The 15,810-nt window shown below is 45.1% G+C and overlaps 5 protein-coding genes across 5 annotated transcripts; 2 read left to right on the top strand and 3 right to left on the bottom strand.

Annotated features, from left to right (window-relative positions):
- Positions 1 to 128: 128 nt before the first annotated feature.
- Positions 129 to 1,294, bottom strand: EDB93DRAFT_1339921 (uncharacterized protein). The gene is made up of 3 exons (XM_041455434.1): positions 1,168 to 1,294; positions 934 to 1,105; positions 129 to 864 (listed from the first exon to the last, which is right to left on the bottom strand). The coding sequence occupies exons 1-3, from the start codon at positions 1,176 to 1,178 to the stop codon at positions 475 to 477; spliced, it is 573 nt and encodes a 190-aa protein (XP_041303176.1). The 5' UTR covers positions 1,179 to 1,294; the 3' UTR covers positions 129 to 474.
- Positions 1,295 to 2,606: 1,312 nt separating this feature from the next.
- On the top strand, positions 2,607 to 3,760 carry EDB93DRAFT_1174166 (uncharacterized protein). The gene is made up of 5 exons (XM_041450446.1): positions 2,607 to 2,845; positions 2,906 to 3,000; positions 3,060 to 3,379; positions 3,439 to 3,682; positions 3,728 to 3,760. The coding sequence occupies exons 1-3, from the start codon at positions 2,688 to 2,690 to the stop codon at positions 3,371 to 3,373; spliced, it is 567 nt and encodes a 188-aa protein (XP_041303175.1). The 5' UTR covers positions 2,607 to 2,687; the 3' UTR covers positions 3,374 to 3,379; positions 3,439 to 3,682; positions 3,728 to 3,760.
- A 2,941-nt stretch (positions 3,761 to 6,701) lies between these two features.
- Positions 6,702 to 7,461, top strand: EDB93DRAFT_1254807 (uncharacterized protein; the record flags this gene model as incomplete). The annotated part of the gene is made up of 2 exons (XM_041453683.1): positions 6,702 to 6,862; positions 6,912 to 7,461. The coding sequence occupies 2 exons, from the start codon at positions 6,702 to 6,704 to the stop codon at positions 7,459 to 7,461; spliced, it is 711 nt and encodes a 236-aa protein (XP_041303174.1).
- Positions 7,462 to 12,374: 4,913 nt separating this feature from the next.
- On the bottom strand, positions 12,375 to 12,783 carry EDB93DRAFT_1254805 (uncharacterized protein; the record flags this gene model as incomplete). The annotated part of the gene is made up of 2 exons (XM_041453682.1): positions 12,375 to 12,608; positions 12,724 to 12,783. The coding sequence occupies 2 exons, from the start codon at positions 12,781 to 12,783 to the stop codon at positions 12,375 to 12,377; spliced, it is 294 nt and encodes a 97-aa protein (XP_041303173.1).
- Positions 12,784 to 13,150: 367 nt separating this feature from the next.
- On the bottom strand, positions 13,151 to 13,702 carry EDB93DRAFT_1107539 (uncharacterized protein; the record flags this gene model as incomplete). Its single annotated transcript, XM_041447735.1, has 2 exons — positions 13,151 to 13,348; positions 13,451 to 13,702. The coding sequence occupies 2 exons, from the start codon at positions 13,700 to 13,702 to the stop codon at positions 13,151 to 13,153; spliced, it is 450 nt and encodes a 149-aa protein (XP_041303172.1).
- Positions 13,703 to 15,810: the final 2,108 nt, after the last annotated feature.

Raw genomic sequence — 15,810 nt, 5'->3', positions numbered from 1 at the left:
GCCACAACAGCAGTGGATAACAACAACCTCTGATTAAGTAATGAGCGTCAGAGCGCATAGACGCGGACATGTTGGTGAAAAGTAAAGTGTAAATGCTTCGTTGGTACTTATCACCAGCAAATCATCATGGAGATCTCATTTAACGCTGGGCTTATATTTGCGATGCTGCTCTTGGATATTCCCCTACAATCATGGAAGCCTATCTATCTGAAGTTCCAAACGAAGTCATAGTATTTGATTTGATTTTATCGTCATTCATAATTCAAAGTTCAAACATATACTTGCTACAATGAAAGGAAACAAAACATGACCGTAACGGGGAAGACCATCACTCGAGACCCAGCTTCATTTAATCTCGAAGTGAAGAACAACGTTGGTAAACATACATTTCAAAAAGCCAGAAGAAGGGAATGATCGTTCTCAGATTGAGATAGCGGAAGAACAACCGGCAAGGGACCTTGAAAGGGTAGGATACTAAAAGAACCAGACGATGACGAGTAGTACCATGGTAACCACGAACTGAATGAGTGGAAAGATAAACTGCAGTGAGTTTAAGAGCTTCATGAACCACGCGGGCATGGATGCCGGTATTGCGCGTAGGCGTTCAACCTTGTGCCTGGGCAGGCAACGAGGGCCAAAAGGCGGGTGCCTCAGGGTGAGCGTGTGCTGGCGCATGAGGATCTTGCCCACAGATATGAGGATTACGACGCAGAAACTCAGTGAGGCTCCGATACAGAAGAGTCCGTGTGAGAGCGTATAACGCAGCGAAGGCGTGTGAGATTCGTGCGCAGGGACATCAACGTTAACAGCCTGAGGGGAATCCAGTGGTGACGCATTGAACCAGACTAAACCCGTGATCACTGCCTAGAGTTGATAGATAGAATCATGCGTCATCAGAGGATGGAATAATACTGCAGATGCATGTGAACTCACTGAGAACAGAGTCCAGTTAAGGACGATGATAAGCAGTTCGAGAGCGACTTCGTTGGGACCCAATATCTCTTCCTCTTCCGATTCTGGAATCAGTGCGTCGACCTTTTCAAGGTCTGAGAACTGCTGCTTTTCCATGTCGCAAGATTGATGAGAAGGATTGCACTTGAGAGCACTTTGAGTGGGAAAGACTTTAGACTCAACGATACAGTTGGAGTAAACAGAAAACAGGCTTGCCTGTCATTCATTTCCACTAGACGCACGGATAGATATTACTATTCAAGGAGGGTTGCAAAAAAAAAAACTCTGATACGTGAATGATGGGTACTGAGCAAGTCCATAGTATTATATGATTCCACTGCATGCTGAGCGCTGTAACACAGCATTACACAACTTGTATGCTGTGTAATAGCCCCCGATTTACCAAAACTTTTAATTTCGTTCATGCTCGCATTCAAGGCATGCCAATTGGCAGCAGGTACTCATCTAACTCATGCGTGCTGCATGGCTGATGACTGACTCATATACGACATAAGCTCCGCAATGTAATACTGGATGATGTCCATCTCAGACCTTCGAATTCATGGAACATGCAATCTCACTCCACCATCCTCACTCCCACATGCTACTTTCTTACCATATGGTGACAATGCTGACGAGAATTTCCATATGGCTAAGCACGTTTGTCTTACTAGTACGGACCTTATAAGCGTTGTCTTGTCATGTCATGTGAAGAGAATGACATCATTAAATACTGAATACAGGTGAGAAGACAACCACAGTAGTACGACGACAACTCCGGGCGGCACTCGTTCGTAGGAATTAACGCAAGACCTGTTCTGCGTACGATACAAAGGAAGTAGTGTCAGTAATGATTATATGTTGGAGGGCTGATAAAAGTTGAGAGGAAACTGGCCATACACTGGCATTATGTAGTGGCAGAAGTAGACCGGGGAGGTTCTGCCGTCTGGTTAATTGGCAATGCCAGCTCTTCCCCACAACAGCAACAACGAATGGCAAAATGTATACATTTTTTTTGGATCCTTGTTTTGTGCCCGTTGGGGCGGTGCCCTATGTTGGACATTACATGCGTGTAATCTACTGTATTCAAATCGTATGTTCTGTTTATTATATATTGTACTTTAGTAATGGTCCTGGCCTATGCGGGGACGGTGGAGCCTGCTGACGGCGTCCGAGGGTGATTGGCGAGGGTGGGGCCAACCTGTGAGCTTACTAGGTATTTCTTTTGGGGGTAGCGGGTGGGTTGATATCGCCGAAGGCGGTTTCGAAGCGCTTGGTCTTGGAAATGAATGTGAGGAGTTTCTTGATTGCTTTGCTGTTGTTGAGCAAACTGTTCAGGTCGCGGGCTCTGGTTTTCAACGATGCTCTCAATGCGTTGCGGTGGCGGGTGTGTATGCTAGGCATTCCAGGATGAAGTGATGGACTAATTCTTCTTTCTGTCTGCATGCTGGGCATATGGACATGGGGGATTTCGAGATTCGGTGCAGGTGCTTGTTGAGTGGGACGTGGCCCGATTTCAATTGGAATATCAGTGAGCTGTGTCTACGTAGCAGCGCGCCAATGAGATCGGCGAAGTGCTTAGATAGGGCTGAGGGGTTCATTTTGCTGAGAACGTATACGTTCGAAGGCACATCCGAATCTGCGCAACGATAAGTCCAGGAAACAATATAAAATCCAGCTGTCTTCCTACTGTCCGCTTCAGAATTACCTGATTCCACACACACGAGTCGCAAACAATGCGTTTCTCCTCTGCAACTGTCCTCGCAATCATTGCTGCTTTAGTACCATCAATCTCTGCCATGCCAGCTACTAGTGTTGCAGATAACCCTTTCAACCCTCAATGTTACAGAGCTTGCTGGTATCACACTGATTGCACTAAGCACGCAACTGAAGACTGCCCATGGGTGAGATGCGTGAGTATCAGCATTTTTCTGGACCTGATAACATGACTCACCTGCATTGCAGAGCGGTTTCTGGTACTGCATCCATGTGAGTCGTATTATTGCCTTCACGATGTCATTATGGCCGTTGACACTGACGCGCGAGTTACTGGTGATTTTTTAGTCATGATCGACGCACATAAGGAAAAAAAATCGGTCCATGCTTACAGTTCTTTGCATATCGGAAATGGCGCGAGATTTCCGGGAAATATAGTCAGATCTGGGTCGAATTGTTATGTACGAAAAAGTCGTTTCATATGAAGTTTAGTGGACCCCAAAGTGTGCTAAGATGTGCCTCCTGGGCCCTGGCGGATAATACGAGCCTAACCAGTCGCTTGAAGATATCTAGCTCTCTTGCTGCCCAGATGAGCCACGATATAAAAATAGCAACAGCCACGGATTCACTGACAATCAATGCCAGCATGGTCATTGTTGTAGACTTGAACACGTTGTACAGCGGTGCGACTCGGATTGAGAAGTAAGTTGTCCTAGTAAGAGGAACGGTAATCGTCATTAGCCCTAGTCGGAAAGTATCCATCTCACCCACCACCACATGAGCATCGCATAGTAGGGGAGACTGTTGATCGTTGCAAGGGCTTTATCTCCCAAAAACGTATCAGTCATATTGCGCAGGAAGTCTCCCTGTGCAGACTGCTTAGCACAAGAGAGATGATTGCCAAGGCGACGATCTATTGAAAGCTTGTCCGCTGATTCACAACCATGTCTTTGGTTTTGACGGGCCAGCAGGACTGAGATGACCAAGGAGCCAGTTAGAGTCCGCTGGTGGCTGACTTTTGTAATATTATCTTCCGACTCCTGCTGAGAGAACTCATCACCGAAAACCAGTTAACCCGGTATGACAAATGCCGTGTAAAGTCAAGTTGATATTTTAGAATTGGCCAGGCCTTTTAAAAATAATACCTAGAAATTTCCGGAATTGGTTCAAAATTGGTTGGATCAAAGCTCACAGCGACCAGATATTTGCCATTTCAAATTTCTGGACCTTGAACTTGAACTTTCGCAGTTTAACAATCACAACTTTCGATATACACCGACTGCAAAACTCTTTAGTCACATTCTATGGATTCGAGTATCTGAGATTTCCTCCTATTCCAAGACTCCAATGATTGCTCGAGCGGCAGTGAGAAGCAAAACGTTCATCAAGCTAGTAGTAACCCTGATATCGTGCCATAAGCCATCATCGGCACCGATGTTCATTGAAGTAGAAACACAACTCACCATAGTTCACTGTCGCGACATGACACTTATTCAAGTTCGACATTTGGCACACACAGAACGGAGCCGCCATATCTCCGGCAATGCTGGTTAGAGCAGCAGGATTGCAAGGGGTTGCTGCAAGTTCCAGGGCAATGGCCCTTTCCGGTAGGAGACTCATCACGGGTCATGAACTTGAATGTGGGAGAGGCGGATACTACTGATGCCATCAAAGCGGCAGCAACTGCGAGGACAGAGAAGATACGCATTGTTTGTGAGACTGGAGATGTGATATGGGTTCAGAACGATCTGAATGAGACAGTCGAAAGAAAGACGGTTTTTTATACTTTGTGCTGGATATTATTTTTCGTGGACCGGGTGACGCGGCAGGAAGAACTCGTCCATATGCAATCCATTTTCAAACATGCAACTAGACTAGTATGACCCATTCAGGTTCCTTGAATTCGGACATCTCTTTCTTTCAGTGTAGCGGTTCACGCGCTCGTGTTTCAAAATATCATCCCGCATGAATCTTTCTTACGCTGTTTCATTTCTTGGACTGTATGTAAACAGATGAATTTTTAGGAAGACTAGTTCTACCGGTCTGAAGGAAGAATGTACTTAGTACTAGTATTATGGGTAGAACTAATTGAAGCAGTTCTGCCATTGGCAGAACTCTGAACCATGCTCTGCCAGTGACAAAAAGCACTCACGCACATAATTATACAGCCTGACTCCGATGAGATTTTTTTTTTAAAAAAAAAAGTCACATGCACATACCTGTACCACCGTTGAACACACAACACCCCAAGACCGGAGGGAAAAGACTATCACAGGCCGCATAGTTGGTGTACTAGTATGAATGACTCGGAGAGGCGAAGGAATGGATGCGCACTGTGTTGTTATAGCAGGTATGACTACACATGACATGATCCGTGCATCGAAGAGTATGCACTGCGGAAAGAACCGAATATGATATGGAGTTGCTCCTGAGTCCTATTGCGCGTGAATGATAGTCGTCGTCCTTTGTTCCCCGCTCTCGACAAGACGCCGTAACCCAGAACTTAAAGAGCCAACCTGTGCACAAACGTGCCACCAACAAGAGCAACGTGCGAGGGATGTGCGAGTTTCGGATCTGCAATATCCATTCCACCCTGTACGAAATCAATATCGGCTTTGCCCGACAGCATGGGGAGACTCAACATATATCAGATCTACCACTATACAAACTGTTTGTCAAGTAAGATAGATCCTGGACCTTTAAGATTGCAGCTGGCGTCACTAAAGACTATTGCGACTTACAAGTGGTACACATTTGAAAAAACTGCTTGACAACGCCGGCATTAATATCTTCATGAACCTACTTTCGACGAGGGAATCGAGAAGACGGCCTCCAGACTTGGACGATGTAGGGAGCCTGTGTTCATCCTAATGCTGCCACATTCTCCCAATTCTGCCCTGCCTTCTGAGTCGAGAGAATCATCACCAAATTTCGCCATCGAGACATATCAACATGCCAGATATGAGTTCATCTTCGGCTGTTACGGAAATGGGTGAGCGTTGCGTCAATTATCATTGGATGGATAATCTCAAGGCTGGCTCAGGCTTCTGAATATGGCTAAGAATAATCAAATGAGAAAATGGAACACGTATGTCAGTAGTAGAGTTCCTTGTTGCGAGTGGACCTACCTCTCAGGCTCAGAGGATGCAGTCACATTTCTTCCAAATTACAGGATTCTGAAACTGTGCGGAATCGCAAAACTTGCGCATCGGAAATGTCCGGACAAGGACCCCGTAAGCGTGTGAGTGAGAGACTTGAATTAACTTAGGCCAGTTTGGCAATAGGTGTGCTCAATTCTTACGATGTCAAGTTCAAGGTGTGTGCACCTCAACCTCACATAATTCGGAGCTTATTAGATTGCCATAATGGGGTGGGAATGGCATCCTAGTTAGCATATGATCTTCGCTATCTCACTCACTGCCAGTAATACTACAAATAAATGGTTTATTCCCTAAACACTTGCTAACATAACAAGGCTATTAACAAGGCTATTACTGGAGGCTGCCGATGGTAATGTCAGCTATGTCAGCAATGTGATCCCCACACTTTTGGCACCTCCCATGATGTGCACTCATCACCAATAGTCTGCGCTCGCTGTTCACCATGATGAGCAAGGTAAGTCCCCCAGTTCCGGACCGTTTTTTTCAATTTTTTATTTATTTAGATGCTATTTATATTTACCATCACATTCCTAATATTCATAAAGCCCTGTGCTCTCGCAGGCACTATGTTTCAACTGTAAGTCTTTTACTTGAATGTACATGTGACTTTGTTGACCATGTGTGGTTACATAACTTCACTCCTGAACATCACGCTCACTGTCCGTGCACCACCACTCACTAGCTTCAACAATGGCTGTTTTCGCTGTATTGGGTGACTGAGAACCTGGCATAGTGACTATTTAGTGAGTAGATTGCTTGATCTTGCCAGAAATTGAGGCTGATACAATCATTACAAGCCCATTCACCAGGACAACATGACCAGCATGGTCACTGGTTGTTGCATGCGAAACTACCAAACAGGCTGAACATGTCATGACCCTGCAGCCTTTTATCAAATTGCTCAGCCAACAAGTACCACCAATCAGCATGATGGACTCTCTCTTACAGTCTCAGGCCCTCAAGGCAATATTTTCGCATCACATGCCATTTTACCCTGTTGTGTGCGGTAGGAATGTTGGAATATACCTTACCTGGTGAGTACTACGCATTGTCTCTACTGATGATTATCTAACTGCAGTATAGGGAAGGGGCATTTCAGCAAGTGAGCGGACAACAAGTGCGGAAGTTCAAGAAAACTAGGATGTTTGTTGAGGCTGTTGAGTTCAAGTTCATGCTCACCAGAGGAAATGAACGCACACCCACCCAACCAACATTGCTACCATTGCACGCTCCAACGTCCCCCACAGATCCTTCATGTTCCTTGAGGACAATGGCAAGACTGTCTGTCACACAGCCCACCAATCCCGAGCCTTGCCAGATTTATTGTTTCATCCGATCCCTTGCTGGAGTTGTTGGAGAAGAATATGGCCCACCTGATCCCAGCATTCATGACAGTGAAGAATACCCACCCAGTGGCCTTCTTGGCATGGCCGCAGAAAAGTACCTTGATGCTCATAGCTATAAGGGCAGTGCCGTCTTTCACATCCTACTTGCATTTAAGGAGGCATACTGTGCGTCGGATTTTATCAAGTATGTCTGCCCAAGGGGCATGTCTCAGGCTGAGGCCATTTACATATATGAACTCATCAGCGGCTCTGATTTTGGGTATGAGGATTACGAAGCTGTGTACTAATTTTCACTTATTGTTTGCTTCATTTTTTACATATATACTACTGCTGATTTCTCATTTGTATCAAACACTATTCCCCGTTCAACATGGCTTGTCTGTCTCTGCACAGCACTCAACACTATATTAAGACTACAAAAGTCAGTCAGTGCACACCATGGCGCTCACAAATGAAGAGAAAGCAAATAGCAAAGCAATTGGCAGCTGAAAAAAAAGCTCTTGTTATGACTTGGATGGTATCTGTTGGCGACGCTCAAACAGAGCATGTGTCGTCAACGGTCGAGGATGTCCTCGGGCTAGCCCAAGGTTAGGGGTCTTACTTGGCAAGGTTTCAGCAAGTAAGATTTGACACCTATGTCCAAATCGGGTAGCTTATGTCAAGCGGGTGCTAGACGATAAGCTATATCGGCCAAGGCTTACGACACCCTAAGGTTAATTGTAAGATTGTCGTTAATTAGAAGGACAGAAGTCCGACTAGTTAACAGGGGCTTTGCTCGTCGACGAAGTCGATGAGTAAAGATCAAGACTAAAGACTTATCTGCGAAGAGCAGATAAGAAGATAGAATATGGACTGCTGGTGAGGCAGAAAGGATCACTCTGGTGAGAGTAGGAGGTCAAGAACCAAGTAGATTCAAGTTAGGGAATACAGTACATGGTAGCGAGTTTATATAGAGGACAGGAGATGTATTAGTGAGTGATAACTCGTACTACCAAGAGAGGCAATCGGTAAAGGGTATAACCATAAAAGGAAGGCACATTCGCAGTTGAGACACGGGCGAGGTAGAACGTGCTGAATAAGAAAATGAGTCAAAGATCGAAATAAGAAGTGAAACGCGCAGGGGCACGATCGTGCAGCTGCGGAGCTAAGTATAAGTCGCATGTGCGACTGCGCACTGAGTCAGAGATCAAGAAAGGGAAAAGGGCAAAGGGGATGCGTCGTGCATCATATCACAGGTTACCGTCCAGACGGTAAGGGCAAGGGGACTGTCCACAGGATCAGTCAGGTGATGGGACGGAGCATGGGTATGCTTCGTCAGCGAAAGGATCTGGCCAGATGTACTGGCTCTGCTGAAGCGACAGGTAGAGAGCGAAAGGGAATGCGAGGATGACGAGGATGACAAGGGTGAGGTTGGGGTAAGGGTATGATGCGAGGGCTGATACCAGAAGGATGAGGAGAAAAATGTTAGGGGCCCAAGCGTCTAGATGTTCTTGTAACAGCTCTTGCTGAGAAGCGCCTCAAGAGGAAGACAGATTATCACACCGCACTTGCTGAAGCACAAGATGTACTATGAAGCCATTATCCAGACATCACATATGACCAAATGCCTAGAGGGTGTGTAATCCGTGGAACACATACCTCTGAGCTGAAGTGAAAAAGTACAATGAAGGTACATTCTACAAGGATGATACTACATTTTTTGCTGACCTGTCTGTACTCTGAAGCACTACCTGAAAATGAGCCTCGCCATAAGGCTACCAAACTAGTGGGGGAAATTTCTGTCAATTGGAAAGCCATGAATCATGATGACAAGAAAGCTGCTACTGAGGAGGCGATGATGTTGCTTCAGAAGCACCGTATTAACAAATGCACAGGTGTTAATAATGTGCCTATCAACACATTCCACGACACAGTGTGTTGCTCTCAAATCTATCTCTAACGAAGTAAGTGACAAATGACCATCTTTCCTTACATGCTAAAGTCTATGTCTGGTATCTCACAGCACTGTCAGATCATACAGGATGCTATAGCCTCTTGATAGCAGTGTGTGGTGACACTGATCATTACTCGCATCCTTTTGTGTACATGTCGGACGACCATATTGGAGACTATTTTCAGCTTGCCCTGCAACAGGCGCCCACTGACGTGGCCACTCACCTTGAAGCATATTGTTTATTTGGAGTCACTGGTGAGTATATATCAGAAATGGCATGAGATTTCCGGGAAATATAGGAGATGGTATCAGATCTGGGTCAAATTGTTATGTACGAAAAAGTCATTTCATATGAAGTTTAGTGGACCCCAAAGTGATGTCGGAACTTTTATCACGGCATTTTGATTGATTAAAATGCCTTAATGGTCTGGCCTGATTCTGATCCAATTTTGATCAAACAGTCAGCATTTTGATGACCATTATAAGTGCATCACGATGAACATTCCCATTTCGGTCACAATTTCGATTTTAATCATAAAATGGCATTATGACCCTAATTCCAATGGTGGTCACAATTTGAGTCAAAATGCGTATTGCAACCATTTTGTGGCATTGTTATGTTCATGTTCGGCATCGCAGTGAGCATTTTAAACTGTGTTGTAAAGGTCAATTTGAGATTGTTTCAGCTAATAAATTGTATTGTTGGGTATATATTCTACTCTGAATCTGCAGTAGCAATAATGGTTCGGTGACTCGTATTACAAGACTCATGTTACAAGAACATCTAGACGCTTGGGCCCCTACTATTTTTCTCCTAATCCTCCTAGTATCGGCCCTCGCGTCATACCCTTACCCCGACCTTACCCTTGTCATCCTTGTCATCCTCGCATTCCCTTTCGCTCTCTACTTGTCGCTTCAGCAGAGCCAGTACATCTGGCCGGACCCTTTTGCTGACGAAGCATACCCATGCTCCGTTTCACCACCTGACTGATCCTGTGGACAGTCCCCTTGCCCTTACCGTCTGGACGGTAACCTATGATATGATGCACGATGCATCCCCTTTGCCCTGTTTCCTTTCTTGATCTCTGACTCGGTGTGCAGTTGCACATGCGACTTATACTTAGATCCGCAGCTGCACGATCGTGCCCCTGCGCGTTTCACTTCTTATTTCGATCTTTGACTCACTTTCTTATCTAGCACGTTCTACCTCGACCGAACGTGCCTTCCTGTTATGGTTTTACCCTTTACCGATTGCCTCTTCCGGTAGTACGAGTTATCACCCACTAATACGCCTCCTGTCCTCTATATAAACTCGCTACCATGTACTATATTCCCTAACTTGAATCTACTTGGTTCTTGACCTCCTACTCTCACCAGAGTGATCCTTCTGCCTCGCCAGCAGTCTATATTCTATCTTCTTATCTGCTCATCGCAGATAGGCCTATAGTCGACCTTTACTCATCGACTTCGTCGACGAGCAAAGCCCCTGTTAACTAGTCGGACTTCTGTCCTTCTAATTAACGACGATCCTTACGATTAACCTTCGGGTGTCGTAAGCCTAGGCCGATATAGCTTATCGTCTCGCACCCGCGTGACATAAGCTACCCGATTTGGACATAGGCGTTAAATCGTACTTGCCGAAGACCCGCCAAGTACGACCCCTAACCTTGGGCTAGCCCAAGGACGTCCACGGACCGTTGACGACACAAGCTCTGTTTGAGCGTCGCCAACAGATACCATCCAAGTCGTAACAACTCACACTTTCAAACCTTGCCTCGACTGCGTGCTTCTGCAAGACTCAATTCAATCACAAACTTCATATCATTGTCCATTTCATCTAAATCAAGCGGGCCCCAAAGCTCTTCCTCAGACTGAACATCCATGCATCCAAAAGAAAGTGAGGCATTAGATGTGCGCAAGATAGGTGTGTCATTATGCAGGGATGGAGATCCATGCGATGAAGGCGGTGATTGTAAGGGTGTGCTCCATGTGATGAAGGTGGCAATCATAAGGGTGTGCTCCATGCAGAACAATTGTGCACTAGGCTGCTGGTCGATGAGGAAATGCTGGAGCTGATTGAGGGGAAATATTTGAAATTGGATGGTGGGCTTTGAGCTGCTTCAGGCAAAAGCCCTGTACCCGATGTTGAAGAAGGCAGGGAGGTAGGTATCCTGATTGGACTGATAGTAACATCAGCTTCCATAGGTTCTGGGACAGAGGCATGACACACCTGCACTTTCTCATTTGTCACAGGGTGGGTGGTGCATGGAAAGGTGCGGGAACGATGGTCTGAATCATCAAGAGAACTGGTGAATGATTAGTTGTAAAACATTGATAGCAGTCAGGCAGTCTAAGGCTGAACGGTGAGTGTGATTTGGATTGCTGGGGGGGACGGAACGTACCAAGCCTAGAGAGTCGATAGGAGCAAAGGACTCAATGTAAAATTAATAGTCGCTCCACATGCTAGAATTGCTGTACCTTAAATGTTAGGTGGACCATTGAAGGCCTCCTGGTCCAGGGGTCTCGCCATATCAGGGAAGTATTATTAGAGAGTGCAAGGGTGATTCAGAGACAACATGAAACAATTTAGAGAATAAAGGAGATGTTGAGGCCGTGATGATTCAGACTTGCTGTGATTAATATGGTCAGAGGTTGACATGAAAATTCAGATTCCGATGATGTGGCAACTTATTTTAATTGATTAATATTTATTATTATAACATTATATTAATTATTATACAGCGAGCAGGTGCGGGTGGGACAATATGAATGAAAGACTTGGGTGAGGGTGAACACGTGTCACGAGTACCTTTAACGAACCATTATTCTTTCTTGAATCTTCCTAAGTGTCAATACACAGCGCCTAAGTCAAACCCTAACCCTACCCTGAAAGTGTCTATCATTCCCGAAATACCTTTAGCGCCCACAACACGTGTCTTCGATGTGACTGATGAAGAAGATGAGTTCTTTGATTGTGATTAGATTAGATTAGATACGATAAGATAAGATATGGTCACATGATGCTTCTTTAATATTCTACGATGTTCTATGGTACAATTCCCTTTCCTATTTTATGATTGGCTAGTAGTTGTAGCTCAGTTTCAATCTCAGTTTCAATAGTTGTATATAGGTAGTACGTCTTGGTCGATAGTTCTTTAGTTCAAACCTCTTGTATCTACATTGTAGCAATCCAAGATGTACTTGCTCCTCATCCTTTTGTCCAATAACCTTTGTTTGAGTCCTAGTCTCTGCCCTAGCATTTATTCGTTATTGGGTTGTGACAACGCAGGAGGGAGGATAACTGAGAATAATGAAGTGAGAGTGATTCAGATCCTGAACAGCAGCATGATTGTTGTCCGTATCAGCGCCTGGGCCAGGTGATAGGAGGGATGGACTGGGAGAGGGTGGAGATCGTGGTAGGTTGTCTGTGCCATCAGGGGGAGAATCTGAGAGAGGAGCAGCCTCATGAGTGGCAACACCCCTTCTTGCAGGAGGGGGGGTCTGAGAGGCCTTCAAACGGCTCTAACACTACCTGAAAGTTCAGGTGACAGAGGCAGGAGGGTAGTAGAAGAGGACAATGAGGCCTTCAAATGCTTACAATTTAAAAATCTCAAACAGCTCTAATGCCACCTGAAATTTCAGGCGATGGAGGTAGGAGGGTGGTAGGAGAGGACATTGAATCAAAGCTGGATGGGGGATGTATGATGAGAGAGACAGTGGTGAGTCTGGCATGGATAAAAAGTTCCGAGTCTTAAGAAATATGAATATATAAGAAGTTTGTCTGGAGAGATAATGTATGGTTTACCTCTGGTATTTGTGCTAATTGAGTTGATGTTAGTAGCGAATGGCTAGTAAGAGTGTGTGCCACCGGTCTGCAACAATGTCAGTGGTGATCAAGGCAAGCTCTCATCAAATGAAACAGTGACTAGCAGACAGTTTTCAAGCAAAAAAGTATGTTGTTAATGGACGAAAGGACTATTAGCTGTAAGTACATAGTATGACTGCACTAACCATTCATGACGCCCAGAATTCTGATATCAGTATTATGCAACACCATTGCAGGAAGAGCGGCGAGGGGCCACGTCTGTGCTAGCCACAACTGCCTTGCCCTTTCTCCTCCCCTTTTTCTGTGCCATGATCTTTGTATCTTCACCCTCACCAGACACACCTTCCACAGATGCTACTGCTACTTGAATAGCAGCAGGGCGGGATTGGGGAGCAGGTGCAGTAGTGGGTGCAGTCTAAGGTGCAGAAAATATCAGTCCAGAATGACTACCACTGTTTCTCTGAATGGCAGTAGGTATGGACTGAGATGTGGGGATATGAGTGGCAGATGTGGTGACACTGGGTGAAATGGTAATGCAGGGTGCAGGAGGTGCAGTGGGCAGTGCTGGTGCACTATCATAGATGCCAGATGGGCCAATGCTGGCTGGTGGTGCTGCCTGTGCTGCATTGTCATCATCTGAATCTGAGTTGTCATCATCCAAGTTGGCCATCACCCCGCTGTAGTGCATCAGTACAATCCTCCATACCCATAGCCTGAGCATCTGAATTGTCTGCATCATGGGCGGTCTTGTCAATGTTTTCAAAAACATAGCTGTTCATGTTTTTCACAATGACTTGAACATGTGGATGCGTCCATTGGGCAACAAAAAAAACTGCTTGATAGTTTGAAAGACAGTGGAGTAAGATATTGATGAGGTGGCACCTTGACCAAAACTCATAGTTGGTCAATTTGTAACACGTGGTGAGAAGCTGGTCTCAAATATACAATGAACTAGCCTAGGATAAACCGTCTAGGCTCTGGACTGTGCTCTTGAACATATGTTACTTGGTTGAGACGTGGTCTCAATAATACAAAGATATTGACCAAAACTCGTAGTTGGTCAATTTGTTACACATGGTGAGAAGCTGGTCTCACAAAACTGAATTTGGGAAGCTGGTCTCAAATGTCACAAGTCTCTATAGTGAGAAACTTATGTAATCTCAAGGGATTCAGTGTCCCTGCACTTGTTTCACTTCAAAGGCACTTGCTTTGTAAACAAAATATCTGACAGACAGATGTTCACAAATGGGAGATCTCAAACAAGTGAGATGTCTTGTTCCAATAATATGGGAGATCTATTATTTTGGGAGAGAATTGGCTCTCCTTATATACATTTAGTGTGGGAAAGTAACCTAGGTTCACAAACAACAAAAAACAGGAGGACCAATCAAAATATTGGGTCAAACCCTAATAAAAGAATAAAATAGGGAGCTATGACATCATTGTGGAGCAAAAGATTCCAGAACTTTCCATGAATGAGTCATTGTGGAGCAGAACATTCTAGAATGAAATGATATCATAGATGATGTCATTGTGGAGTAGAATATTCTAGAGCTTGATGACATAATATCTTTCAACAGAATACCTGCAGGAGTATCTGTGGAGCCTTATGACTGTTATGACTTGGATAGTATCTGTTGGCGACGCTCAAACAGAGCTTGTGTCGTCAACGGTCTGTGGACGTCCTTGGGCTAGCCCAAGGTTAGGGGTCGTACTTGGCGTGTCTTCGGCAAGTACGATTTAACACCTATGTCCAAATCGGGTAGTTTATGTCACGCAGATGCGAGACGATAAGCTATATCGGCCTAGGCTTACGACACCCGAAGGTTAATCGTAAGGATCGTCGTTAATTAGAAGGACAGAAGTCCAACTAGTTAACAGGGGCTTTGCTCGTCAACGAAGTCGATGAGTAAAGGTCGAGACTATAGGCTTATCTGCGATGAGCAAATAAGAAGATAGAATATAGACTGCTGGTGAGGCAGAAGGATCACTCTGGTGAGAGTAGGAGGTCAAGAACCAAGTAGATTCAAGTTAGGGAATATGGTACATGGTAGCGAGTTTATATAGAGGACAGGAAACGTATTAGTGGATGATAACTCGTACTACCGGGAGAGGCAATCGGTAAAGGGTAAGACCATAACAAGAAGGCACGTTCGATCTGGGTAGAACGTGCTAGATAAGAAAGTGAGTCAACGATCGAAAATAAGAAGTGAAACGCGCAGGGGCACGATCGTGCAACTGCAGATCTAAGTATCAGTCGCATGTGCGACTGCGCACCGAGTCAGAGATCATAAAAGGGAACAGGGCAAAGGGGATGCGTCGTGCATCATATCATAGGTTACCGTCCGGACGGTAAGGGCAAGGGGACTGTCCGCAGGATCAGTCAGGTGGTGAAACGGAGCATGGGTATGCTTCGTCAGCGAAAGGATCCGGCCAAATGTACTGGCTTTGCTGAAGCGACAGGTAGAGGGCGAAAGGGAATGCGAGGATGACGAGGATGACAAGGGTAAGGTCGGGGTAAGGGTATGATGCGAGGGCTGATACGAGGAGGATTAGGAGAAAAATAGTAGGGGCCCAAGCGTCTAGATGTTCTTGTAACAATGACATCATAATGACATCATGCCCTGTAGGTATAATTTTATGAAGTATCCGGTGAGTCAAAGCTTCCTAATGAAAAAGTAAAGTAAAGAAACACTACAGAAGACTATGTAGCTAAATACTACTAGCAAAGATACACTAAAGAAAAGTAGGTAAAAAAATAATACAGTTGGCAGGAATTGAAACCTGGTCTCAAAAATAATGTGTTTGGTGAGAATTGAAACACAGTCTCAAAATAATGCGGTTGGCAGGATTTGAAACATGGTCTTTTTTGGTTGA

This window comes from Suillus bovinus (assembly GCF_016758785.1).
Source record: "Suillus bovinus strain UH-Sbo-P2 chromosome Unknown EDB93scaffold_80, whole genome shotgun sequence".
Taxonomy (NCBI): domain Eukaryota; kingdom Fungi; phylum Basidiomycota; class Agaricomycetes; order Boletales; family Suillaceae; genus Suillus; species Suillus bovinus.
This window is presented reverse-complemented; position numbering and strand designations above follow the sequence as displayed.